This window comes from Rissa tridactyla, chromosome Z (assembly GCF_028500815.1).
Source record: "Rissa tridactyla isolate bRisTri1 chromosome Z, bRisTri1.patW.cur.20221130, whole genome shotgun sequence".
In the NCBI taxonomy this organism is placed as follows: Eukaryota; Metazoa; Chordata; class Aves; order Charadriiformes; family Laridae; genus Rissa; species Rissa tridactyla.
The window spans coordinates 56,652,657-56,679,795 of NC_071497.1; the positions used below are offsets into that span (position 1 = coordinate 56,652,657).

The 27,139-nt window shown below is 42.4% G+C and overlaps 1 protein-coding gene and 1 long non-coding RNA gene across 7 annotated transcripts in view; one reads left to right on the top strand and one right to left on the bottom strand.

The window, feature by feature from the left end:
* Positions 1-23,712, top strand: part of LOC128903125 (uncharacterized) — a 40,264-nt gene extending 16,552 nt beyond the window's left edge. For 2 of the 5 annotated variants that reach the window (XR_008464013.1, XR_008464024.1), the window contains one exon: positions 22,640-23,712. This is a non-coding gene — a long non-coding RNA (uncharacterized LOC128903125). Of the gene's footprint in view, positions 1-9,347; positions 9,539-16,893; positions 17,690-22,639 lie in introns of those variants that run through there. The other 3 variants (XR_008464023.1, XR_008464014.1, XR_008464016.1) reach the window with 3 other exon arrangements.
* RCL1 (RNA terminal phosphate cyclase like 1) lies at positions 304-27,132 on the bottom strand. Of its 2 annotated transcripts, XM_054187066.1 has the most exons (9): positions 26,957-27,132; positions 24,674-24,745; positions 23,660-23,835; positions 17,847-17,921; positions 16,549-16,673; positions 13,890-14,015; positions 10,919-11,075; positions 5,032-5,135; positions 304-460 (listed from the first exon to the last, which is right to left on the bottom strand). In XM_054187066.1, exons 1-9 carry the CDS (start codon positions 27,093-27,095, stop codon positions 310-312), a joined length of 1,125 nt encoding a protein of 374 aa, XP_054043041.1. In that variant the 5' UTR covers positions 27,096-27,132; the 3' UTR covers positions 304-309. The 2 variants fall into 2 exon arrangements, with proteins under 2 accessions (XP_054043041.1, XP_054043042.1); XM_054187067.1 differs by lacking the exons at positions 23,660-23,835; positions 24,674-24,745; positions 26,957-27,132 and adding an exon at positions 19,504-19,541.
* Positions 27,133-27,139: the final 7 nt, after the last annotated feature.

The window sequence follows — 27,139 nt, forward strand, 5'->3', positions numbered from 1 at the left end:
TTGAGGGCAGAGGGACATAAGAGGCACTTGTGTCCCTTGCAGTGGAATACAGTGCAAAGAGTCCCAAGCCAGCTGAGACTCCAGCCAGACATTCCATGCAGCACAGAATACTGGCATGGCACTTATAAACAGCACAGGTCTAAGCAGCATAAAGTCAGCTTTACTGTTTACATGCAGCAAGCTTGGGTACCTCTGCACTGGAATCATCACTGGTTTCCCTGTGCCAGAACAAGCACAGGGAAAAGCAGGTTTTATCAGATCTTTGAACTGGTTTTTGTCACCCCATTTCATGAAGTCTGTGGATGCTTCTTATCTTATAGTTTTGCTAAGGTTGGAAAATCCAACGCCAACACATGTCATTAAGACTTTCTCCCCGCCCATGTGCTCCTCCTCAGGGGTCTTTGTTTCAATTTTAAACATGATCTGGAAGAAGCTTCTCAGGTGTCGGAGAAACTCAATTCTGAGGGAGAGAAAACAACAGCGTTTAAGAAACAAAACACAAGATCGTTAGCACTATGTACTAAGGCTAATTCCAGCAACAACAGCAGTGAATAGCACATGAAAATATAGCTTAGTACAGAGAAACAAGTCTACATTCTTCCCACTTGTGTTGTGGAAGTGGCTAGTGACCCCTACCGAAACCAATGCACTCTGTATGAGCTGAGAGAGGAGGAATGCCTGGTAACATAGCAAGACGAAATGGTGAGGGCAGCAGAAAGAATGGAGAAGGAAGAGATGTAGCCAGGCAAAGTCACTTACTCATGATACTGAGTACCAACCTGTGGTACTCCTCCGCCCTCTCCCAATTTTTAAAACAGAAATAAAAGATAAACAGAGTTAGCCAAGAGGCTGCCTTGGGTGCATACTTTAAAACCTTTACTTTAAAAAGAGACATCAGATCCTAAAACACGTTTGATTTGTATTACTAACTTGCCCACTTCTTAGTTAAATGTTTCATCAGAATGACATTTGGACTCAGAATTCTTCCTGTTTTCTCTCCTGATTTTCAGAAAAAAAAAAAGTAATTTTCTTGTCATCATTTTAGAATGAGAGGCACGAAGAGACTAAAAAGCCACAGTGCTCCTAAATGCACACTGACTGGAGGGCGAATGACAGGAAAAACTACTGAAAAGTATAAAAAGAAAAGAACAAAACCAAAAACAGCCAAGAAAACATTCCTGCTGACATCCCCAAAACAAGGAACAAGCAATTACACCAAGAGGCTACAAATATAAAATTGGCAATTGCTCCTGACAGAAGTCTCGTTTCTTCCAGTCATGGCCACAAGCAAGTCTGCAGTCTTGAATTAAGGTTTAATCTGCAGCAGTTGGTATGTGCTCTTCTTAGGTTAAGTTTAACCTTTAAAGAAAGGGAATATGCACATCCAGTCCACACATTTGTTTGGCTGCTGATCTGGAAAAAGCCCCTGATCTGCATGCTGACAGCATAATCACAAGCTACACTTACAATCACACTTACATCGTTACACCAAATCAAGAGAAAGTACCCACAAAATGGGAAGCAGGAGACCTACAGGGTAGGACTGTCCCCACTGCAACATGATGAGGCCTCTGAAAGCCTCCTGGCAGCTCCTATTCACAGAATTTGTGAATAAGCACAATGAGAGTTGCAGGAGCAAGAGTTGCCTTATCCACGTCAGCTGGGCATGCTGCTGCTCCTGCGCTCCGGTATGTGCACAGGGAGAGGAGGGAAACAGCAGGAGCCAGAGAAAGAGAGGCTGCTGTTACCTACACGCTGGTCTGCGCTTAGCAAGATCTGGGAGTTCTTCTTCTGCAAGGTGAATGTGGGCAGATGGGTTCCCATGCTATGTACATCTTTCTACCTCACCTTCCTGGGCTTGTAACCGGCCTCGCCACAGACACCAGCTCTCTCATTTCTCAAATGTATTAACAGTTGAAAGGAAGAACTGAAAAGCACCTTCTCTTCCAAGGCTCCCTAGCTGCAAGGTTTTTGGTTGCTGCTATAATAGGCAAATGGGCATGTGTTGGCACAAATGCTTCAGTAAAGCTGACAGACAACAAGCTCTTGTACCAGCCTCCTCCTTAGCTGGGTCCTTTCCCAGAGCTCTGGCAGTGTGACAAGAAAGCAGCTCAGCCCAAAACAGCAGGAGCGGTGTGCTGAACTGCAAGGAGGGCACGGAATAAACTCTGCAAATGCCAGCGGCAGCGTGGCGCCCAAGGCTTGGGGAAAAACCCTAAAAACCGATCAGCAAATTCTGCAACATGTTGGTGGGACCAGTTCAGTCTGCACCTCTCTTTTGCACATATGTGGGCTACTGTGTTTCTCTACCTCTTCTCCCTTTTGAATAAAGGCAGAGTGAGAAAAAAGCAAGAGGGCTTTGCCACAGTCCCCAGGTACACGGGAAAAGCTCACAGGAGTGGGAGCGAAGGGGAGGCTGCATGGGGATGCTGGGAGAATTTAAGAGCAGTCGAAGCACAAGTGGTAAGAGCCCTGGAAATAGGAGAGAAAGGGGGGGAAAAGGCAGGGCTATGAGACAGAAGTGCAGCAGAAGGTGGGTTTGTATTAGCCTGTGGCTGATACGGGTTGCGTGTGGTAAGGTTTGCACCTCTAATAATAGCGGAGGCTGCACAAACAGCCACGTACAGACTGGAGGACTGAGGGAGGGGGCGAGAGGTACAGAGAAGCTTTATTTTGCTGGAAATTTGGACTGTGTGTCTAAACACAGTGTGTAAGAACAAGGCAGAGCTGAACACTTTTCCTTAGCCCCAGGTATAGCAACATGAGCCACACAGGTTTTCCTCAGGGCCAGCTGCTTTCAAATAAAAAAACCCATTGTATTACCAACAGTGCCGGGGTGGGGTGGGGGAGATTTGTCTAAGTTTTATCTTTTCCCAGAAGCCTGCTAAGCAACACCAAAAGGTACACAACCACTTCACACGTCTTAAGCTTGCTGTCAGGGCCACAGATCGGTGCAAGAGAAGACCTGTGCCCCAGCAATGCCTTCTCAGCTCAACTACCCTGAGAATAGGGCAGGACACAGCCTGGCAGTGCCAGCGGCCCCGGTATTGCTCCCCTGCGTCCTGCCGGGGACAGCCAGCCCTAACCTGCAGCTGCTGGCCACCACCACCCTGGCTCCTGCCAGCTCACCTGCAGGCATGCTAGCCTGTCCTGCACTATTGATCTCTGTGAACGAGGTGGCAACATTTCACCCTGTATTTGACTTTAAGCTCTGACAAAATATGAGAGGAAGGAATCCAGACGGCCACGGGTCAAGTGGTCTTTTGGGGACTGGCATCCCCAGTGCCACTCAGGATAGCCCAGCTCATGGTATTGCCCGCTCCATGCCATTAGAGGGGACAAAGGATGTCTCCCATGGAAACACACAGATCTGGGAGACATCGCCTCATTGTGATGGATGCATTCCAAAGCACCATGTCCCCACACAGTGCTCTCGTCCACCAGCTGACCTGTCACATTCATGCTATATTGTGCTAGATAGGGAAGCCAATCTAGCGTAACGTGGCTTATAAATAGCTTCGGATTCTGCAGGGTTAAAGTGTTAAATACAGAGATGTCACAGCCCAAAGAAAGAAAAAAAAGGGGCAATGAAATGGAACACGACAGTACCGCAATTTGCTTCAAAAGCCTGTGCATCTAATGAGTTGCTTGGGAGCCAAGTATCCCAGCCCTTTACACACTGCCTTAGTGAGGGCACAGGGGTGCTGCATAGAGAGCGGAGTGATCTCTGAGTAGATCCTCGCAGGACTGATGAGTCATGGATTCTCACAGAATCACAGATTTTATGATCTCATGTGACACACGTTGCTTCAGGATGTCTGCTCCTGACCTTCATCCCTGCCACACACTCCTAGCTTTGAAGAAATGACAATCCACCCATTTGAAATCAGCCTGCTTACAAAATAAACTAGTGCGCCTGTGTGATTTTCATAGCATCAAAAAAAAAAGAACGAAACCAACCCAAAAAAAGACTAGACAATGACAAGTGATTGGTTTGTTTCACATGCTTAACTGTACACTTCAAATACTGGTATCTACTCTTTGTAATCTATTCTTTGTAAGCCTTTCACATGGATAGTTTACAGGGGATTACTTTACCCCTGTGAAATGGAAGGCTTCCCTGTCTTCCCCTCAAAAATCTGATGTTGTTTCCAAGATATCAGGGGTTTGCAGGGCTTGAGAATACCAGTTAGGCAATTTCTAGCTCTCATGTGATGGCACCACCATTCTTCAGTTATCACAGTACTGTACCTTTCACGTATACAGCACCGGTACCATGATAACCGAAAAAGGACAGTTCATATTCTTATCATTTGATGCCATTGTCAGATAAACAACCCTCCCTCCATTTGATTAAAGGAAAACTGCTCAGTCTCCAGGAATAACTGTGATCTAGTCAATCACTTGTAAGTCTGACAAAGTAAATGAAAAAATTTTGATACTGGATGCCCTTCCCCTAACCTGTGTGTTGCAACTAGGAATCTAAGAGATTTAGTCTTTTTCTATCCTCTGAACCACTACCAGCCACAGACAAAGCTTTAGTAAAAATTGAGACTGAAGGACTAGACAGAAATCTGCTGCCTCACAGGGCTAAAGCTTTGGGGTCGCACATAGCTCCATGAATTGAACTCTTATGCTCTTTCCTATGGACAATCACAGCTTTAGCGTTTGGCTAGCCATTTGAAACATGCCATTTAATGCCACAGCTACAGAGAGATCACTAGGAAGACACAGTAGTGTATGCCAGGCAACAAAAAGCAAACCAATGTACACATACAATCCAAACCAAGAACCAACAATAAACCCCATCTCTGCAATTCTCACAACTAGGAATAACAGAACAGTAAGGGAATCATCTTCTAATGTGTAGAAATAAACACTAGGTAACTTACACCACCCGTCTCATTTGAAAATGGGTACAAGTCGTTCTATTCACAGCCACAGGCAGTCTTCCATATACAAAAAATAGCTGTGCAATAAAACTAGCGAATTAAACAAGACTGGGTAATTAAACTGAACAAAACAACTTACGTATATGGAGACAGAGGTCCTAACAGGACTTTGGAAACATCCCGTTGTCCAAGGGTCATGAGGAGCAGAGCAAGGCTCTGATTTGTTGAATCTACACAGCCTCCCTGCAACCCAAAATGTTTTAATAATTAATCTCTGTACAAACCAGAAATTGGGATGGGAGGAGAGTAACGAAGGAGAAAGATACACTTAAAAGGCTGAATTACCGCTCCCAATTTTCAAGGGCCAAAAAGATAGAAATCTAGATTTTGTTAACAATGACAAATTAATTTCACATGGCAGGCTGGGAAAGGAACAGAACTAAAACAAAACCCAGTAACAAGGTCACATTAAAGATCCCTCCCATCTCTCCCAACCTGCTCTCTTCTAACATCACAGAATATAAGCAGTGAAGAATTTATTTGCAGTAAATTGAAAACAGGTATTAATTAAAGTTCATGTGCATTTGAAGATACTATGAATTGCAGCACTTTATGATAACTATACAGTTACATTCAGACAAATAGTTAGCAGGTGCAAACCAGCAAGTTAGAAGTTGCTTCACGCATCCACCTAAGCCCTTGGTGCTAACTTCTCTGGTTAAAGGTAAAACACTTATCCCCATATTTAAAATGGGAAGATTTCTTTTTTTTATTGCTGCGTGAAAGAGCCATGCATAAAATTATGTAGCACTACACATACTCTTGTACATATTTGACTGTAGTAAGTCACATGTACATGCATGGTAAATTGTTTTGTATGTGGAAGTTGTTAACTATGATACATACGTAAGTTAGATTTGGAAGGCTTTCTTTATTTACAAAGCTTGAATGTACATTAAAAGGGATAGTTTCAGTCAAGACTACTGTAGAGAGAATTTACCAACTATTACTGTGAAAATAGAAAATATATCTGAAAATAGAAAAAATATCTGGCATAACATTATTTTGGACTGTCCTCATATTCATCCTGATCCACAGCCACATGAAATCTGTGAACAGTTTCCTGCTGGATCAGGCCTAATGCTAAGCCCTCTGAATAGGCTCTCTGGAGAGAGCAAAAATAAAAATTTATACTTTTAAAACCAACTTCTCTAATGGAGGTAAACTGACAGTTAGGTTTGTGGGCAAGGAGTAACCTGTCATCATTTTAAGAGCTAACACCATCCAAAAAGGCAAGGGAGGGGCAAAATAAATTTTGGACTACATAGATTAAGAAAACACAATGATGCGACAACCTCAGCACATTTACTCAGTGAGATGTCAGAAAGGAGGACCTTTCCAAGGAGAGTTACTGAAGGTTTAATCCTTGTATTGAAGGTACTGAAGGTTTAATCCATCCTTAAGATGGCCTTGCTTCACTGTGACAATTCTTGGCTCCATTCTTCTCAAAAAAGCCTCTGCACTTCATGCAACTAATGGTACACCGCAATGAAGGAAACATCTTTATTATTTTCACTACCATGACCTAACTCCTAGTGACATGGTCTTACAGCAACCCTTGCCCTTTTAACTGCATGAACCTGCCCTACCAAAGCGAAGTTCGTGCACTCAACCTAATGCCCTCTCATAAAAATTGTGCTTTGTCTTGAGCAAACAGGTACTTGCCAAATTTGCTGGTGTGATCTAGAGCCACAGCTCTCACCAGCTGTTTTTACCAATCTGAAACAAGTACAAGAAGCAGATAAGAGTTTGGTAACAAATATTCCCGACACAGGACTTTTCTGTATTTGTAGCTTGGTTAACAATTCTTTGTCACTTGCATGAACACTACATTTTCTGAGCTTGTTTTTATTTTCCTAAAGCTGGAAACATTATAAAACATTTAATTTTTTATGACCGAATTTATACAAAAGCTTCAATCATCATGCAGACAACCACGTCCTAAACAATACAACAAAAACATGATGCATCCATCACGTCCCAGCTACTTACACAAGCTCTCTTGCTGCAGTGAGTCAGTCATCATTGTTGTGCATTAGCTATGCGCTGTTATGCCCATTCCCACATAGGCAGTTGCCAGAAGGGAAATTAAGTGATTTGCTTGTAATGTAATGATGACAGAACAGTAACTCGTGCCAAATGAAGGACACGCCACTCCCAAGAAGGCCAACTTTTTTCTCTCAATCCACCTGCCACTTACTCAAGAGTCCAAATAAAAAACAACCCTCCCATGAGAAATGTGATGGGCAAAGTCAGAGCCAAAGTACTGACATTTGTTCCAAAATAGCTGGCACTCGTTACCAACCTAGGGTGCAGCTTCTAGTCCATATTAATTCAGTTTATGCAGTTTCTCCATTATTGTTTCCATTGACAACAGAACCAGATCCAGCTGGATGTGATAATTAGAGACACAGATCACTTACAATCACGTCCATTTTGAAATGTTGCTATACAAATACCACAGCTGACATGCACATACAAATATCACAACACTGGGTATTGGACAACAGTGTTTCAAAGAGGCTTTTTCTTCTGAGCTTGACCCCAGCTTTGATTTAGTCTTGGTTATATTTTGGCATACACACAATTTTCTCCCTTACCTGCATGGTACATATTTGTACGCCTCAATAATTAGTTACATCAAGTGCAGAGGTTTTTTTGGTTTTTTGTTTGTTTGCTTGTTTTTGGTTGTTTTTTTTTTTTTAGAAGAATGGAGCAGATCCTTGTCACACAGAAGTAAGGCCATCTTGAAAATCAAACCTTTAGCGAAATGCTTCACTCATTTTAGCTCTAGTTAAATAAAACAAATAGCCTTACCCGCCCTGATCCCCCAAGCACCCCTAACAACTCAACCTTTTTTCATTTAAGAGCTCAGCCTTAAATAAGCATTGCATCCTGCCCTATTTCTCATAGTCCACAGGGAATATAAACATTCAATCCTTCGCCAGTTCTTCCAGGCCTTTCCATTCTGCCAATCAGCTGCTATATAAAGCTCCCACAACTCATGCCTTTCAAAGACAAGAGGAAAATCCTTATTGGCCTTCTACAACTAAGCTTAGGCGAGAACTGCATATGGATTTGTAAAGACAATGCTAGCCACTCCATGCTCCCTTTTTCAGGGTCAGTGTAACTAGCACTGTGCCACTGATTATTAGTCAATTAGCTCCGACATTCTTCCATCAGCAAAGGTACATAAAAAAAGCTCCAAGAATCATATGCCCTCTTTCATTTCTTTTTGAAGGCTGAGTAAAAGGGACGATTTAGCACTTGACATAGCAAGACTCAAATCCTTAAGATTTCCTCGGCGGTAAAGTTCACATAATAGCAAGCATTAGGCAAACACTTCAGATGTCCCTCGGCCCCTCTAAACAGTAATGAACTCCAGCAGATTTGCAGGTGACCCTGACAGCTAAAACCCTTCTACAGAGAATTATCTCCAGTGCTCCCAGGATGCTCTTTTCTGGTCAGCTTTCCTTGGCTCCTGCAGGACAGTACCTACAGGCAAAAACACAATCTCATAAAGAGACGATCTAAACATAGGGAGATAAATTCTCCCTTGAGCCCTGTATTCAGTGAGTAGCTGCTGTAAACAGAGTGGGACTTGAGTGCCTGTTCAGAGCAACCTATTCTTGCCCCATGCACAGATTTCCCAAATTTTTACTGTTTACTAGACAACTCATATAGGCAAAGAAACTTTAAAAACATAAATAGTATCTTCAAACTAAGCAAACATTGCATGCTTTACAACGTGTTTTTATATTGTCTCTGAGGTCAACACTAGCTCAACCCCTGCCCCCCCCCCCCCCCCCCAAAAAAAAAAAAAAGGCAATGAGAAAGTGCTAGCCAGGAATTTGGAAAGACGGGCTGTGTGACCATGTGTGTCACACGTAAATTCAAATGTGCATTCTGAAAACTACAGAACAAAACTCACCATATTGCCCATGGCAGAGGGAGCAGGGAATTAATGAACATTGAATAAGCACTGAGCACTCCAGTGGATAAGCAGCACAATAGCCAAAAATGAGAACAACAAGAACTTTTCCACTGTGAGCTGCTGCAGTCGAGAACCACAAGCAGTCTGTACACTGCCCAGAACTTGTCAATCACTTCTGGACTGAAGCGCCCCCCCCCCCCCCCCGCAAAAGAGCCTTCCAGGAGCACCAGTGATACTATAGCAGGCCACAGCTAACAGCCTCACTTGCTCAAAACCTGATCTTCAAACACATTGAAGCCTCATGGCCTATCACTTTACCATTCAAAGACTTGCCTGACGCTGCTTCCTCTTCAAACGCTTTTTTTCTTGTTGTCCCAAGACCCTCACTATCCTGGTGCTTTGCAGAATTTAACTCATCACATTCAAATGGCTGCACTAAAGCAGAAATTTACCTGTTTCAGACCTTTCCAGCCCTCTTCATTTTGGAAGTTCTCTGACATCTGACTCTGAAGAAAGTATAATATCTGGACTAATTCCCTCACGAGTTTCAATCTGTCAAGTGCTGGATGGTTTTCAAAGGAAAAAAATACCTATTGCTGCTGATAAAATTATGTGGAAATTGGATTTTTGATGCCTCCAATCATTTGACTACCTAAAGATATTTTCCAAGAGGTTTACACAAAGCAACAAATGTACCAAATTTTAGGTTGGTTTGGGTTCTTTGTTTTCGGATTGGTTTTTAGGTGGTTTTTTTGGGGTGGGGGGGGTGGGTGGAGAGGAAGCTGAAAGATTTTACAATTCACACCTCAAATAAAAATAGCTACTTGTCACTACATAGCTGTAGAAACAGACAGATGTTCCAGTCACTAATTGTGATTGCATTCTCCATGCATGCTGGACTTTCCAATGCAAGGGGTGTGGACTCTACCCAGGAAGAATATTTGTTTGTGGCGTTTCTATGAGATAAGAACCCTGGGCTAGAAAGGGAAAAGCCCTCTAGCGACATGACACATGACACACTGAATAAACACAGACAAAATATTAATGGAAGACTGGAACAGGTGGGCAAGTTCGTAATTCAGATGAATGGAAGGGTTTGCAGCAGGGAAAGAAAAGGGTAACATGGGCACAGATGAAAAATCTACTACAGGCATGGATGTGGTTTATGAGGTTATAGGGTATTTCTATAATTGACTAAATTACCTAATACAGAATCTCATTAATGGCATTTTTAATACTTTGAAAAGTCTTATCAAGTTATTCCAGTTCAGAGCAATTACTTTTTTAAAAACAGTGAGTACAATTTGTAGATGACTGCCTCCTAAAGGCCAAGTGTGTTTTGTCATACTAACAGCTACTTATTTTAACACTTGTGGAAATACACAACAAAAGCAGGTATGTTCTTTTTTAAATCAGAAACCCACTATGATGCTAATTGCCAGATCATTTACGAGACTGAAAGCTCATCATCTACTAGAAGTTTCACTACAAATAAAAAACATTTTAATACATAAAAAAATTACACTGCGGAAAACTGCAATGCACTTAATATTCCTACGCGAACACTGTCCTAGCTCCTTTCCAACAAACCATTCAGCAGATTTCTCATGCAACCAACAGACGTTAGCACATTTAACTTTGTTGTCATCATCGCCATAAAGCAGGCATCATTGAGGCCTAGCTGCTTTGGTTTTTTCCCTTTCTTCCTCGTATGTTCTCCCACTCATAATGCCCCATTCAAACCACTAGTTTAAGAGGACTGACTCTGTTGCAAACAGAAAGCAACAAAAGTCTGACAGTACCATGATTCACAGTAACATCTCCTGGACACAGGAAATAACATGGCCCAGTAAGTCTTTACACTGTTAATGGAACCATCCAAAACCACTCCTTACCTGGATGAAGACATTGGCAGCATCAGATCATTTCCCTGTTTGGATCTGAGGCTGCCCCCAAACTACCTCTTCCTTTACAAGTATGTCATTACTTTCTTCCCCTATGGCTATACACACAAAACATATTGGCCGCTTACCCTGTAGACCTCCTCAAGCAACAGCTTAGCACAATTCTGGCCAAGTTCCTCTGGAAGCACAGCTGCTCCCTGGCCCTGTGGGTTTGAGGCTAGTTCAGCACTGAGAATCGTACCATTGATGGTTTCTGCAGTAAGGCACATGCCAAAACCCGGTGATCTGAAAGAAAGGGAGAAAAGTGCATTTGAGTTAAGGACAAAAATAGAGTAATGAGCCAAGAACTACCCCCAGCCAGCCTCCTCCTCACAAACAGCTCTTCTCATAGGACAATACCAGGAATCGTGACTCCTGACAAATTTCCTCTTCCTTATACTTGATTCACTCTGGAAAAACCCTTAACAACAGTATTTAAAAGTTAAACCCAGTAGCACTTGCCCCAAACCCACTGTCCTGGCTATTCCTGGTATAAACTCTTTAAAAAGGAAAAAAGAAAGGAAAAAAATAAATAAAACATCCAAACCTGAGAAATATCCTCCTCTATTGAAAAAAAAATAGTGTCCTTCACATTTATTTAATTTGTGTTTGATGACCTTTTCAAAGGCATCTGGAGTTTCTTCTCTGTGACATTCAAAACCAAAACTAACTTTCCATAGGGATCGAGCTTTTTCCCTGGAAGCTTCAATATTTAGCAAGATTAGACCACAGCCACTACACCAAGCAGAAGATTTAAAAAAAAAAAACACAACAAAACAAAACCAGTTTGATCCACATTATTTGTATTTCCAATTGCTTCTTTTCACTTTCAGTTCAACACCATCCAAATCATTACAACTGTTTAAGAATTCTGAACATATGATTTGAAGAAAGAAACAAAAAAACTCAAGAGCTTAAGCTCCTCTAAAATGCTATTGTGAGAGTAAATAAACTTTTGCTACAAGGAAGTCACAGATGGCTAAGTACAGCTTGCTGAGAAATCAGAAAGTTGTAAGGAAGAAAAAAAAAAAGTCATAAAATCCTCTTATTTATACGGTCTGAAAAGGCACCAATAGCTAACCATTCAAAATAAGATTAACTTAGCTTCCCACAGTTCTGGACTCCTGCTGCTTCCACCACCCAAAGTTTTTAATTAAAATAGTCCCACTGACCCAAAACTGTAAAGAATGTCACCAACATCAACAAATGACAAAACCAAACCCCAAACATCAACACACACAAATACTCCCAATGCAGAAAAATGACAGTTCCTCCAGAGGCATTTCATTAGGGTGGTAATGAAACGATATCAGTGGTTCCCACCCATATTTATCTGCCTGCACTTGCTGAGCAACACAGAAGGTATGTTAAAGATGTTTCTCTTCTCCTTTCCTTCCTCTCAAGGAGGGAGAGATCTAGACAGCAAGACAAGAACAGTGTCAAAGGTACTTCTTTTTGCACAAGGGTCCTTTAATAACTATACCTACTGGCAGATTTTGTTAGTGTTCAGTGGCATGTGGCAATCTGCCTAAATAAAAATGAAAATCATCCAGTGCCTCATGTACATGGAGACAGCATTAGGAAGCATCTGCACAAACTTTCTGCTGCAAATGCTCAAAACGTAAACTGGGAATTTTCTGTTTAGACAGACATTATGGGTGGCAGAAGATGGTCAAATAATGTTTTCTCTGAAACTTTTCACACTGTGGAAGGTATCTATTTCAACCGTTTTACTCTGAAATCAGGACTTGGTTTGGGCTGAGCACAGATGGGCTGAGCTAGTCCTTGCTGGTCTTACTCATCACCAGAGGCAGCACTGGAAACAACGAGGCATATCGCTTTCCTTTCTTGTTCTGCCAAGACACACACACACACAAGCACCAGGAACCCGGCAATAAAAAAAGCTTTGCCAGAGTGGCGCAATGGTAGTATCAGGTATACTGCAATCCTACTGGTGCCATACTTACGCTGAACGTGACAGCACAGCAGCATCAGAAAGCTACATGCACCAGCAAGGTGGAGAGGGATTCATTTCCTCTTCCCATGCTATTATTTATCCCTCTGCACGAGCTACCCATGCAAGTAGTAAATGTAACACTGCTGCACCAATTCATTTGACTTTTCCACTTTATAGACAGATAAAAAACAAAGTAAGACCCTAAAACCCCACACCTCCCAGAAAAGTTTTCACAATTATGATCACTGTTAACAGTCTGGAGCCACAATATTTATTAACCTGGGATATTAAATATGATGAAGGATTGGAAAAGTGGAAAAATACTTAAAAGCGAGTCAACAATTTTTAGATTTGTAAACTTGCAAACCTAAGAAGTTTTCTTTGAGGTAATATTTAAAAAAGCATAAATGGTGAAAGAAAATGTGCATGCTTGCATTTGAGCATACAGACAGAAGACAAGCAAAATAGTTATCCAGAACTCCTTCAACCTTGATGAAAAGTGACAAGATGACAACAAAGCTGACAGATATCAGTAAAATAGCCTGAATCCCATCCACCAATTCTGTGTTCTGCTGGCAAACAAAATCTGTGGAAGTACAGTAAATTAATGTCTCAATTTTCCAGTCCTGACTTGTGAAAGGACACTCTTTCAGCTATTTATGTAATGGTAAAGCAGAAGACAACCACACAGCTCAGACACTTTCTAAAACAGCCTGGTCCCATCCTTAATACCACCATTTCCATCAGAAGGTGTAAAGTCAAGTTTGAATGTTGTTTTTCACAACATTCCATGGCACCTCTGATCTTAATCTCACTTCAAAGCAACAGGCTTAAAACTGAAGTAAGCTCAAGTTGCCTTTAGTGTCAGTAACGATGCCACTACATTCCTTGTTTAAGAAAACACACAACTTCTATGCCTGCATGACAAGTAATACAAATGTATGTAGTGAATTATTCCATTTTTTCCCTGGAATTGAAATATTTATTTCTAGCAAAATAGAAGATCATGGTCTAAAATTCAATAAAATTACAGATCACTATATCCTAGCAGATGAATAAATGCAGAATTACATTTCTGTTCCCTGTGAATACTGGATACTCACTTTCCAGAGCTGGCTCCCTTCATGTGATCCGTGTAGATATAAATGTCTGGGAGGAATTTATTCAGGATGCTCCTTGCAGATTCCACCATTCTGTTTGCCATCTGTGGTGACACTCTGACAGAGTATCTACATTTCCGAGCTAAGGAATTCATTGTGGTCACAAAAGAAATTTAAACCAGAGACTGACAAAAGTGGCCAAGAGGTCCCAAAGCATTATTTCAGAAACAGTGGTTTTGTCCAATACACCCTCTCATGAGCACTGGTCCATTTTCCTGTACTTAGGGAAGCATTTGTCCCTAAATGCTTTCTACAGTCTTCACTGATATACCTTGAAGTGAGGTACACAGAACATGTGCAGAAGAACAGCTTGTTATGATTAGGTAAACATCTATCTTAAAAATGACCTTCAATAATTTTAAGCTGCTGTTCTGTCACCGTATGTTTTCTTATGATGGAGGAAGGCCTGTGTGCTCTGCTCCTCATATACGATTAAAAGATGTTGACAGGTGAAGTTTCTGTGAATTAGGAAAAAGAAATCCTATCTTTCTATTGCTATCAGGGAGCAATTGCATAGATGAAATAAAAAACGAATGTTTTACCAAAAGAAAAAAGTAATTTTAAAGGGCTATAAAACCCAAAATCTTTGCGCTCTCCAACTATTTTGCAGTGCTGTAAGGCTATCGGGTTCTCTAGTCACTCAGCATGTGAGGATAAGAGTTCCAGGGAAGACACCTTCCTGCTCACACCAACAGGCCTCCTCACATTACACAAGAGATGAACGGCCTTTGTGCTCTTTTACTCAGATCCTGCTTCAGCGATATTCGCAACAGATCTGCAAATGTACAAAGCACCTTGTGCTCCAAATTCCATCCCAACTATGATGCAGACTCATGCTCTGCACATTTAACCACCATCTGCAACTACATACACAGCAATGCAGAGGAACACACTCTCAAAAATCCCAGCTGGCAGGATGGAATTTCCTTTTTTACAAGTTTCTATCGTATGCTCTTGCGGAGTAGATAAACCAAACGCTTTAAGATCTTAAGGGCAAAATCAGTAAATAATAATCAGAAAACTGACCATTCTGCACAGCTGGTGTACTCAGTATTTTGGATGACTATAAAAGGTTCCTGCAACACAAGCTCCCCAGCTGTGAGGAAGCAGAACTGCTCAGTTGAATCTTGAAGGGACAAAATGCACATATAAAAGACCTTATCATTCCAGATGTTTTGTTTTCTACTGGCTTGAAGGACCACTTAGTGGCCAAACTAAAATGCCTCTCACTGGGCTTACTAAAGGCAAACCTTTATCCCTGAGAAAAAGCCCAGGAAAACCTAAAGGAAAGAGGAAGTTCAAAAACCTGTAGTTCACATACATCAGCCAAATCCAGTCAAAGTGGCCCAGAATGGCACTGTGTATTAATGTCAATTTACAAAGATGTCACTAAAGTCATGATCATTACTTCCTCCTTCGCACAGGAAGGGAGGACCTAACTACTTACGACACAGGTGGACAGGGACATAAGGAAATTACTTTCTTCATGAAAAGACCATGGCAAATGCCACCAAAAGCACCACTGAGCTGAATCATTTGTTACTGTACAGCATATGGACCCAGTAAAATTGCTCTCACTTAGCAATGCTGCACTGATCCAAATGCCACGGCTGAAAACAGAGGTCAAGGCGTGCTGTTCTCACACTCAATTACGATGGTATGCCACAAAGTAAAAGGAGGAACAGGCTGCAAGTCTGCACCTCTGACAGGAAACCTGCCCCCATTCCTGCTTTCTTTTTGAGTAATCAAAGCCAGATCATGTTTAGGATTCTTATAATTAGAAATTAAACTACAAGTTGGCAAATGCCCAAGAGAGAGGAGGAGCTCATGAAATACAACCTTTAGTATACCTTGCCTGTAAGGGATTTCTGCCTTCTTCCCATGGTGACAGCAGATTCATGACAAATACTGTATAAAAACCACAAGAGAAAAATAAAGAAAAAAAACCCTTCAAACAAAACATTAACTACATGTGCAGTTCTGTTCGTAAAAGTCAATTGTCTACAACAATAGTTTGTGCCCTTATCTTTGTGTAGAAGTAAAACCTCCTCCACTTTGATTTCCAATGGTGCTACTGAAAGTGAAGCGCTAACAAACTTCATAACAAAAGAAAAAAATCTCAGTTCACATGTACGTAGTGAGGTGCAAACTGAACTAAAATTTAAGCTCCCATCCAACATTCTGCTAGGCTCATTAACAACCAAGATGCCACATATTCAATGCATAACCAAGCTACATTTGTTACTACTGGATTTACACACAAGGTAAGATTCCTTTTAGTGCTGCTAAATTACGTGATGGAAGGTATTTTAACTTTTTCTTGCTATTGAAAAGATTTTAAATAGTGCTGTTCAGTTTTAAATTTATTTACTTGTCTACGATGGTTTTTGAAGAGCAATATTCTGAACACAGCAGTTTTCAGACATGGTCCTGAAATCTAGTTGCGTCAAACCTCTGTGTAATGTCACCCTGTGTTATCTGGATACACGTTCAGGAACATGGGTGCACTTCTCTGACTTCAAGTTTGGAGGCTAATTTTATTTTTTTTTTTAAGGTAAACTCCTTTAAAAGAAGGAAAAAAATAAGTAAAAGAAAAGGATACGCAGTTCCTCTGATGCGCTTGATTTTGCCAGGGTCTGTGAACTGAATAGGCTGCAAGACCTTTCTCACTGGGCAAGAAAACACTATCTCTCCTCCCCCGTTAGGAGGCATTCCTCTCCGGTTAATCTAGAAACAGTAATGGAGGAAAAAAAGTAGGTTAGTAAAGGGCACAAAGAATGTACTTAGACAATCAAAACCGACAGCTTTTGTTTCACATATAATAAAATGTTATCAGTAGGGGTATTATGTGAACACAGGTGAGAAAAAGACATCCTAAAGGCAGAAATGGATTTTGCACCAAACCTATATGCAAAAATTGATTTATTTTTTCCTCGCCTCTCTCAAGTACAGTAGGGCATGGCTTCTCAATGGAAAACAAAACAAAACCAAACAAACAAAACCCCAACACCTTTATCAAGAAGGCAACCTTGGCTTAAGACTGGTCTCTAATAGCAAATCTGTACCTCACTGCTGAAGAAAGCCTAGAAGTGTTTCATGCTTCGTATGTATATGGGAGACCAGAATGAACTCATTCCCACAAACAGGCCTGGCCAGCCCAAGCCTGTCCCACCGCCCCAGCCAACGTCCACAAGGATAGGATGGGACATGGGCCCGTGGGTGGGTCTGGCTGGGGTGGCCCATGGCCAGGCAGGACAGGGCTTTGGGGAGCTGGGGACTGGTTCTGCTGTGGGGTTGCTGGAGCAGGGGCTGACAGTCCCAGGGAGATGACATGGGGTCCTGGGCCATGGGCAGGGGGAAGCACCCAGGGGGGCTTGGCAGAGCAAGCAAAGGCTGGTAATGCAGCTAGGGACTTTGAACGTTTTAAATGAGAAAGGCTATAGTTTCTTTCTCTAGCCTAAAAAAAATAAAAATCTCTATTCTACACCCAGATTTATTGGGCCTGTGAAGAGTGTACTCTTTAAAGAAATGTTTCTTTCCTGTATTTTCCAAACTGGAAGCAAAATTCAATCACTCAAACACAGATCCAGCTTCTCTACTGGTGAAGGAGGCAGAAGATCCTACTATTACTCCCTACCCCTAAGCACGGTGCAGGAAGATCAAGTGGAAGGAAAAAGAAATTAAATGAAGAGGAACAAGAAAGTGAAATGCTTATCTTGTAAAGTTCTTGCAGACTAAGAAAAGTCAGTACTTTCTCCTTACCCTCTCTACTCATAGCCTTTGCCTCTCTCTTCCCCCACATCTTCAGTCACCGTGTGGCAGATATGCCATTTAAAACATGCCAGGAACAAGAGGCAATTTTAGAAATATGTTCCTTTAGAAAAGAACAAATTGTCTTACCTTGATTTCCAGACTTTCACCATCAATTCCAAATTTCTTCAGTAGGGGTAGAGCTGTAGCCTTGAGGACATCAACCTATAGAACACAGAATTAAGAAAGCAGATTCTTTACTGGCAGTTACAGAAGTCAGTAATTTACAACTCACTGCATTATGAAGTGCCTAACAAAGACAGGGCTTCTCCATGCTAGGTATTCTATGGGAAGACATGGGAATGCAGCATAGACAGCTTTGGCTGCTCTCAGACTACCACAGTATCTCATTACTCAAACAATTTACTAGAAAAAAAAATACTGGGAGATGTAATTTCCTATTCTGGACATCTTCCTCAGCCTGATTTTTATTTCCATTATGGTTCAGCTAAAACAGCTCACTTGTTTCTGTGAACACAGACATTGAAAAAATTATATTCTTCTGTCATTGCTAAAAAATTGCTACAGCTAAGTAAATGATGACTGCAAGAACCTTTGCATTTTGGAGCAGGCCCTTGATTTGGCAGGAAGAACCTCATCCTTTTGACAAGAACTTCTTTTCATCTGTTTTCTGAGAAACAGAAGTTCTAGGTAACTTGTGCTGAAATACTTGGAAGAATCTGAAGTGGGTGACACATCAACCATGTACTCCCTCTGAGCCAGATGCTCGCCAGATCCAGGTCTGAGCAGGATTTCCCTTGCCATTGCTCCTCCTAATTGCTTACTTAAGACAACAGTGACTGTGATCTTCTTCCCTCTGCTGAAACTTCAGTAGCATTGCTGAAGGTGATAAAAATGATTTAGCGGAGCAATAGCACAGGGAGTTACCCAAGACAAGCAACCTGTGACACAGGACCAGCATGACCAAAGACAAACTACGTTCAGGTGAAGAAAACAAGCATGCGGTAGACAGTTGAAGAGGCAGAAGAAAAGCACCCTCCTTCCCATGCCTTCAGCCAGAATCCACAATTCTTGAGTTTCATTGTCTCTGCTCACAGAGAGAACGAAACTGACGAAGTAGCAGCACATACCTCACCTACAAAGCTGTGAATAACCTGTTAGAGCTACCTGAGCAGCTACAAGTGTATGCTGCAGTAATATGCAGCTGTATTATGCTGCTGTAATCCTGCTAGCAAACATACTTTCCTTCTTACAGAGGGACATTTGGTGTTGTTTTTAATAGTAGTATTGATATTTGAATGTTTTCATTAAAAAAACCTGCAAGTCAATGATTTAATTTTTTGTATTTATATATTCCATATTTTTTACAACCAGGCTACCTTAATTTGGCCCCTCAGTAATATTCACTAATCACACAAATTTGACTTTTAGAGCAAAAACCTTTACTAACATGCATGTGCACACACAGAGACACATGTGAATAGCACTGGTAGAAGTTCTAACAAGCTGATCTGGTTCACATTAAAGCTAGACAATATTTCCCTTCTTAGGAAACCAAATATACCAGTAAAAAAAAAGAGAACTTCACTGTGTAGGTTAGGAACTCCCTTTCCCTCCTCCATTTCCACTTTTGCAATTCTGGACTGAAATCTGTATCTCTGGAGAAAGCATGTTATGCCAGCATTAGGAAGCTGGATCCATTTTGAGTCTGGTTTGTCTGTTTCCAAAAATTTCAAGACTTGTCACAGTTTCTAGTCCTCAGATAAATTCCAGGCATGATACTTACCAGGTACCAGACAGACACATAATAAGAGACTGTCCCTGTTCCAAATTTGCAGCCTAAATAGAGAAGGTAATCATCAGTATTTGAAGAAGTGGAAAAGGCTGTTCTGCTTAGCAGACGAGTGGGAGTTCAGGCAGGAGAGGTTAAGTGCTTCACTGGAAATCACAAGATGGTAGCAGAACTGAGACCTAAAACCGTATTTCTAGTCTCTTGCCTATACTCAGCCATAAAGCCATCCTTCAGCTCCCCCTTGAAGGGCAGTTTTTCCATCTCCAGAGCAGACAACACAACACGAAGGTGTACCAAGGCAAAGGCATCACACAACCGAGGGCGCACCTCACCACAAATGCCAACAACTTGCTATGTCCCACAGACATTGCTTATTCATAAACTAGTGTAAATACCACTCTCTTTCTTTTAAAGAAACCTAAAATGATTAAAAAAAAAAAAGAAAAGTAACTTTTAGTGGTTTGCAGACTCCATTAGCTAGTGCAAAGCTGGCAGATGGAAGTTGATAAGCCCCTTTCCATTATATTTGAAAAGCTGTGTCAGTCTGGTGAAGTTACCTGGAAAAGGGGAAACATAACCTCCATTTTCAAAAAGGGAAAAAAGGAAGGCCCGGGGAACTACAGGCCGGTCAGTCTCACCTCTGTGTCTGGCAAGATCATGGAGCAGATCCTCCTGGAATATCTGCCAGGGCACATGGAAAATAAGGAGGTGACTGGTGACAGCCAACATGGCTTCACCAAAGGTAAGTCATGCCTAACAAATCTGGTGGCCTTCTACGATGGTGCTACAGCATTGGTACATAAGGAGAGAGCAAGAGACGTCATTTACCTGGATGCTTTATGTAAAGCGTTTGACACTGTCCCGGATGATATCATGGTCTCTAAATTGGAGAGACATGGATTTGATGGATGGACCACTCGGTGGATAAGGAACTGGCTAGATGGCCGCACTGAAAGGGTTGTGCTGAACAGCTCGATGTCCAAGTGGAACTGTTGAAGAGTGGTGTTCCTCGGGGGTCAGTGGGACCAGTGCTGTTTCACACCTTTGTCAGCGACATGGACAGTGGGATTGAGCAAGTTCGCCGATACCACCAAGCTGTGTGGCATGGCCAACATGCTGGAGGGCAGGGATGCCATCCAGAGGACCTGGACAGGCTTGAAAGGTGGGCCTGTGCAAACCTCATGAAGTTCAACAAGGGTAAGTGCAAGGTCCCACACCTGGGTCATGGCAATCCCAGGCACAAATACAGGCTGAGTGGAGAATGGCTTGAGAGCAGCTCTGAGGAGAAGGACTCAGGGGTGCTGGTGGATGAGAGGCTCAACATGAGCTGGCGATGTGCACCTGCAGCCCAGATAAACCAACCACATCCTCTGCTGCATCAAACGAAGTGTGACCAGCAGGTCAAGGGAGGTGATTTTGCCCCTCTACTCTGCTCTGGTGAGACCCCACCTGGAGTACTGCATCCAGCTCTGCAAGTCCCCAACACAAGAAGGAATGGAGCTGTTGGAATGGGTCCAGCAGAGGGCCACGAAGATGGTCAGAGGGCTGGAGCACCTCTGCTATGAGGACAGGCTGAGAGAGTTGGGGTTGTTCAGCCTGGAGAAGAGAAGGCTCCGGGAAGACCTTGCAGCAGCCTTCCAGTACCTAAAGGGGGACTACAGGAAGGATTGGGAGGGACTCTTTCTCAGGGAGTGTAGTGATAGGACACGGAGTAATGGCCTCAAACTGAAAGAGGGTAGATTTAGTTTGGATATCAGGAAGATGCCTGGCTCAAGGAAGGCTCTAAAAAGTGTCTGGGGTACCAGAGCACGTGGGACTGTGTTGCTGAAAGCAGGAGATACGTAGGAGGATGGGCAGGTCTATATTCTCCTTTGAAGCACAAAGAGAGTGCCAAAGGATCACATGTGTGTGTATGTACATGTATTTTTTCACACACACACATATATGAATTTCTACATTTATCTACAGGTGACAGATGTTGAACACACTCATGCAAAGATACATCCTGCAGAGTTCATCTAGCTCCAAAATATACACGTTTACAAGACATGATAATAAATAAATTTTACAAATTAAACCAATAAAAATTCTCCAAGGGCAATGAGTGGGTGCCTTGCCTATTGTACCTCCTTAGTTGAGATGGAGAGGTTCTTACATGCAAAGCAGCAGGGAAGAAACTGCACACTTTAAACTACCCACGGGGTATTTACATTGATTTGCCTTTCCCCTTTCTCCTTGGAAACCCAGAAAGTGTACAGATGGATAGACAAATTTAAGCATCCCTTTTTGGGCAAGCTTAGGTAATAGATGTTCACTTAGTTTCGAAACACCTTCTTCCTACTGAAAAATAAAAGCCTAAACCAATTTAAAACCAAGTTTCCATTTACTTAAACACATAAACCAATTAGGGTAGTACTTAAACTTGTGCTTTTACTCTCAGGAACCTGCAGAGCCATACGATATACAAAACATCTTGTAAAACTCCTTAAAGTAGTTTTTTGGTGTGCACAAGATTGAATGTTTACTCAGGCTAGTTACATAGACATAAACCAGGTTTAAACAGTTTTAGGAATCACTGCTATTGCCATTATTGCCACTTAAAAAGTTACTACACAAGAGCTGAGTCACAGTAACCGCAGTTGTGCTTCTACAGCACAATGAACTTAAGATATAACTCCTCAGCATGCACATCTGCATTTTATTTAAACTTAGTGTCAGATACTGTGATCAGCTGATGTATGCCTACGCCCTTCTGTGTCTGAGCTTTGGCCACTGCAAGCCCTCTTCAAGAACAAATTAACTGGCTCAAATTCTCACACCCATTTCAACTAAAATTGTTTAATCTCCATTGGCCCATGTGACTGATGCCTGAAAAGCAATAGTTTCCAGAATCAAGAATCAATTGCTTAGATGAGTGTCCAAACTTACTTGAAAGCAACACTAAGATTGGGCTGCTCTTTGTCTCCAAATTATTCAAGAATTTCTCCCACGTGATTAAAAAGATGCAGTCAACCAAAAAAGACTTTTTTGATTCTTACTACTTACCATTTCTATTAAGTACTTCTAATCATGTTGACTGAAAGGTTAGAGAAACATGCTTCTCATTCTAGTTTTTTTTTTTTTTTGACAGTGCTGCGTATAACCCACTTCAATCATCACAGAGCCACAAATGAGGGAACAAGTTTTTTAAATGACAAGAGCAGTACAGTTGAAAAGCCATAAATACCAGCAGGACCTGGAGGCTCATCTAATATTATGCTTAATAGTATCTATATTCATTTAAACACTCATAAAACAAAAAAACTGAAGTTTTCAGATTACAGTGTTTCCTTAATCTACTCAGAGGAAAACAGACAATCTTCAATCACCTTTTGAAAGGTAAACAGCAGTGTTGTTCTCCAAAAGCCATTATGTTTGGGTTTTTTTATGGGGGGAAAAAAGTGCATAACCACTAACCATTACTCCAGTGTTTTAATCCCATGTTACACATAGCTCATTTTTGTAACAACACTGTTAAAACAGAGGACTGTAAATCAGCAGCAGTATAAATCAGGGCAAGCATTTCATAGTTGTTTGATCTCCCATGCCTTCTAGTGTCTTTTTGACGAATTAGAGAGCTATTACATATTTTTTGCTAATGTAATTTCATAATTGTCATGTAACTTCTATTTCTAACAGAAAAGTGGCTTCACAGCAGCACTCGTACAACTATCTCCATCACCTAGCAAAAGAGAAAGATTCCTTCCTTGTCACACTCCAATTTTAAAGACAATTTCCTCTTTTTACAGTAAATACCTATCTATATGGGGTAGGGGAAACAACACATCTGATTTCGAAGAGAACAGGAGAAGCAAACCAGTGGCAGGGCCTCACACTGCATTTACGGGGAATTTCAAGGGGAGAAGAGTGAAGTAGTACGGAAAAAAGTCAAAAGGTGGATTACAAATTACAGTTTGGAATGCGATGCAGAAAAACAGCAGTTTAGCAGATGGTTTTTTCATTCAGAGAGTTTGCTGGCAGATGCACCAACACTGGATACTTCGGGATGTGAGAGATGACAGAAATTGAACATGTTTTAGAGACATCTTCCTAATCTTTTTTTCTTTTTTTAAAAAATATCATCCTCTGTTACTTAAATTTTATTACTTACCGAAGGATCTACTTGATCATTTGTTACTCCCCTCAGGACAATCTTCAATGGATGTTTCATGAAAGGTGCCAAGCAGAGCAGACCTTCCAAATAGTAGCCAATACTGCGACTGGGGCTGCATTCATGTTCCAACGAGCCTCCGTACAGAAGACCAGGCTGATAATACAAGCTAGTACCTGGGAAAGATGTGAGCGGAGCAAACCAATTCAGAGCACTGTCAGCACACTGGCCATCACTATAGCATAAAGACACTTTGCAACGATGTATACAGGCAAATTGGAGACACAAGAATTATATGAAAGACGGTAGCACTTCCAGCATGCTGTTCCTATGTCTGCAGTTAATAAATGGGCAAACACACAAATGTCTGTCTGTCTTGCACATCATTTCTCCTTTCCACTCCTCCCAAAAAATCAAGAAACTCTAAGCAATCCCCAAAATGCTGATACAAGCAATTACTATCCTCTGCAGTAGATAAATCTTCACCAGACCATCATGTCATTGTTGTCTTGGCATATCTGGTGGTAGTTCATCTCCTTCACTGACCAACCATAATCCTTAAAATTCTCAGTGGGGCGGGGGGGGCGGGGAGAAAAAAGGAGGGAGAAGAAAAAAGGACAATAACGAGATGAGATTTTTATTTTCTCACTCAAACCAACCCCTTTTCTGAGCATGACTAGACAAGCAGTCTTGCTGAGAAGAAACCTTGCCTTCTACAAAAATCCATTCTGATTCAGCACGATCTTCCCCTACTACGAAATCATGCATACCAAACAAAATACTAATTTTAATTCTTGAGTAGTACAGTTTGCTTAACTCTCTGTATTATGGTGGAGCACTGACCTTCTTGCATGTGATCAATTACTACAAAACTTCTCAGGTTGGTTATTTCTAGTCTTCTCAGTCAATGCTATCTGAACACCTACTTCTGTCAAGCCAAAACTTTGATTTCACTGCAGCAACTGATACAGCCTGGAAGACCAGAAGAGAGGAAGAAGAGAAAACAGATCTCACCTGTCTGGTTTATTTCAATCCGAGACCCATTGGTCACTTTGTCAATCAGGCGAATAAAGCTTGCTTCAAAATCTGAGGAGTAGAATAAAACCAGAATTTTAAAGTTCCTTAAATTCATTCGTGGAAGAAAATAAGAAACTTCAACACCATACTTGTACATTTTCCCATTCCGGCCTCTCACAACAATTAAGACCACCCTCACTCTTCACCTTGTTGTGGTATAATTCTACCACATGAGAAAAGACAATTCACTATGAAAACAGAGATGTTAATTTGAGCCTCCATGCTTATACGCATCTCAAATCAATTGAGATGCCCCTAGATGAGACCGTTGGACTAGCCATACTTCTCTCCCCGGCACACAGTGAGCGACACAAGCTGACACTTCTGACCACAGTGGCCTGAGGGACCAACCAAGCCCAGGATAAAACCTTTGACAATTTACATTTTGCTCAGTATGAAGCAAAACATACAAATCCTAGCAAACAGACCCCATATATTTAAGCATGACAAGCTAACAACACCTTATTCTCTGTAAAAGTCTTAGTTTAAAAGAAAGGGACATTCAGATGTGAAGTGCTGCTGCTGCACAGTTATTCCACAGACACAATTAACTATCAGCAGACTTTCACATTTCCTATTTCCAAAACTGTAATTGACACAATAAAGGCTAGAGGAGCACAAGTCTCCCCATCACCCCCTTTCTCGCTTATTGTGCTTATTGCGAACTGCTACACTATAGCAGTTCATGTGGAACTTATTCCTCAGTTTCTCTTGTTTGTGCGCACTCTCACTCAGAGACACAGGAAAGGACAAGCACACATAATCAATAAAAAATAAAAAGGCGGAATATGCTAGTATTCTAGTATTTAGGTATCCCAAGCTGGTACAGACTAGGTATCAAGGAAAATATGTGAACATATGCAGAGTTCAAAACTCAGGTAGTTTTAAGGACTACCTGCCGCCATTACAGCATCTGCGTAATGGTTGGTAGGCTGCGGAACTTCCTTAGCAACAATGCTGTGTTACTTGTTAAACAGTAATCGTATTTTTCCTTCTATATAAGCTTCTAGGATGCTTATAGACTTAAGCCAAAGAGCTACCTGCAGAATTTAAATTTGTTAATGTTGCATAATAAGGTGGATGCCCCAGTCACACGGTGCTGCTCTCTGTTACAATCATTTCTAAACTTAAAAGTCTATACGAGAGCTCTGGGACCTCTTCCAGGGCAAGAGCACATCCTTGTGAATACATGTTTCCCTCTTGAAGAACAAACCTGTAGAAAAGTTTTCATTGCAAAAGTTCCAGTCATGAAAAGCAGCGAGGTCTTCACGTTGACTCAGCAACACAAATCAGGGTTTGCTGTTACTATTTTTCTGTTACAATCACAGTTTACATTTTAACCCGTACTTGAAAAAGGCAATTCAAACATCTCCTCGCAAAACCTACAACCTTCACCACTACCAAACATCCCACGGTAACAATAAATGCTTTGGGTGACAGCAAGTGTTAAGTCCGGCACATGTAAGTGTTTTGACAGTTTCAGGGGAGAGTTTCTAGCTACATATAACCCTAAGCCTCCTCTGGAGGCATCGTAGCATCTACACTGGTCCTACTCCTACTGTGAACTTCACACCTTGCCCCAAAAAATAACGGAGCACCACAGCAGCGTTTTTCCTCCGCCTCTATCGTGCCTCCTTACTTCAGCCACGCGGGGACGTTCACCTGGGGGCGCCCAAACCCCTGCACAGGAACGAACCGGGTACCCTTCGGGCACAAGAACGAACCGGGCTTCCCCAAGAGGAGTCGGCGGGGCCGGCAGCTTTCAGAAACGAGGATTAAACGGATTTCACGTCCTTCGCCTTTACCGCTATCCGGGCGAAACCCAGATTAAAAAAAAAACAAACCAAAACAACAAACCAACGGGTGATGCCCGACCTGTTACTGCTCTGAGAACCTGACCCCCACACGCACCTCGCACAGAGACGGCGGCCGGAGCACCCTCAAATTCGGCGAGTTTTGTCCGAAGGGCCACACTTTCTACCGTCACACGAGCCAGCTGCCGGCGCAGCTCCCGCAGCACCCGGCGAGGGCGTCACCCCCATGCGTGGCACCTCCCCACCGGCCCCGCAAGGCCCCACGCCTGCGGCGGAGGGAGCCGGGCCGCCGGCGGGGTGACACCCCCACGTCGCTTCAGCCCCTTCCGCCGCCCTCCCACACCGGCACGGCCGGGGCCTCATCATCCCCCCCCACCTTCCCGGGTGCCGGCGCTCCCCCGCTCACCGCGCAGGCCGGGGTCCTCCTCCTTGGCGCGGATCTTGCGGATTTTCAGCGGCCGCCCGCTGAGGGTGGCGAGCACCAGCCGCTGCCGCAGGAAGTTGCAGCCGGCGTAGTCCAGGCAGGACGCCGCGCCACCCGCCATGCCGCCGCGCCCGCGTGGGGGGAACAGGAAGCGCTGGGGCAGCG

Excerpts from the sequence above, each read along its gene's own strand:
- RCL1 (XM_054187066.1), bottom strand. The coding sequence starts at position 27,095 with ATGGCGGGTGGCGCGGCGTCCTGCCTGGACTACGCCGGCTGCAACTTC. Across the intron at positions 23,836-24,673 it reads GATTGAAATAAACCAGACAG|GTACTAGCTTGTATTATCAG; the intron begins GTGAGATCTGTT and ends CATCTTTCCCAG. Across the intron at positions 17,922-23,659 it reads ATGATCAAGTAGATCCTTCG|GTTGATGTCCTCAAGGCTAC; the intron begins GTAAGTAATAAA and ends TGTGTTCTATAG.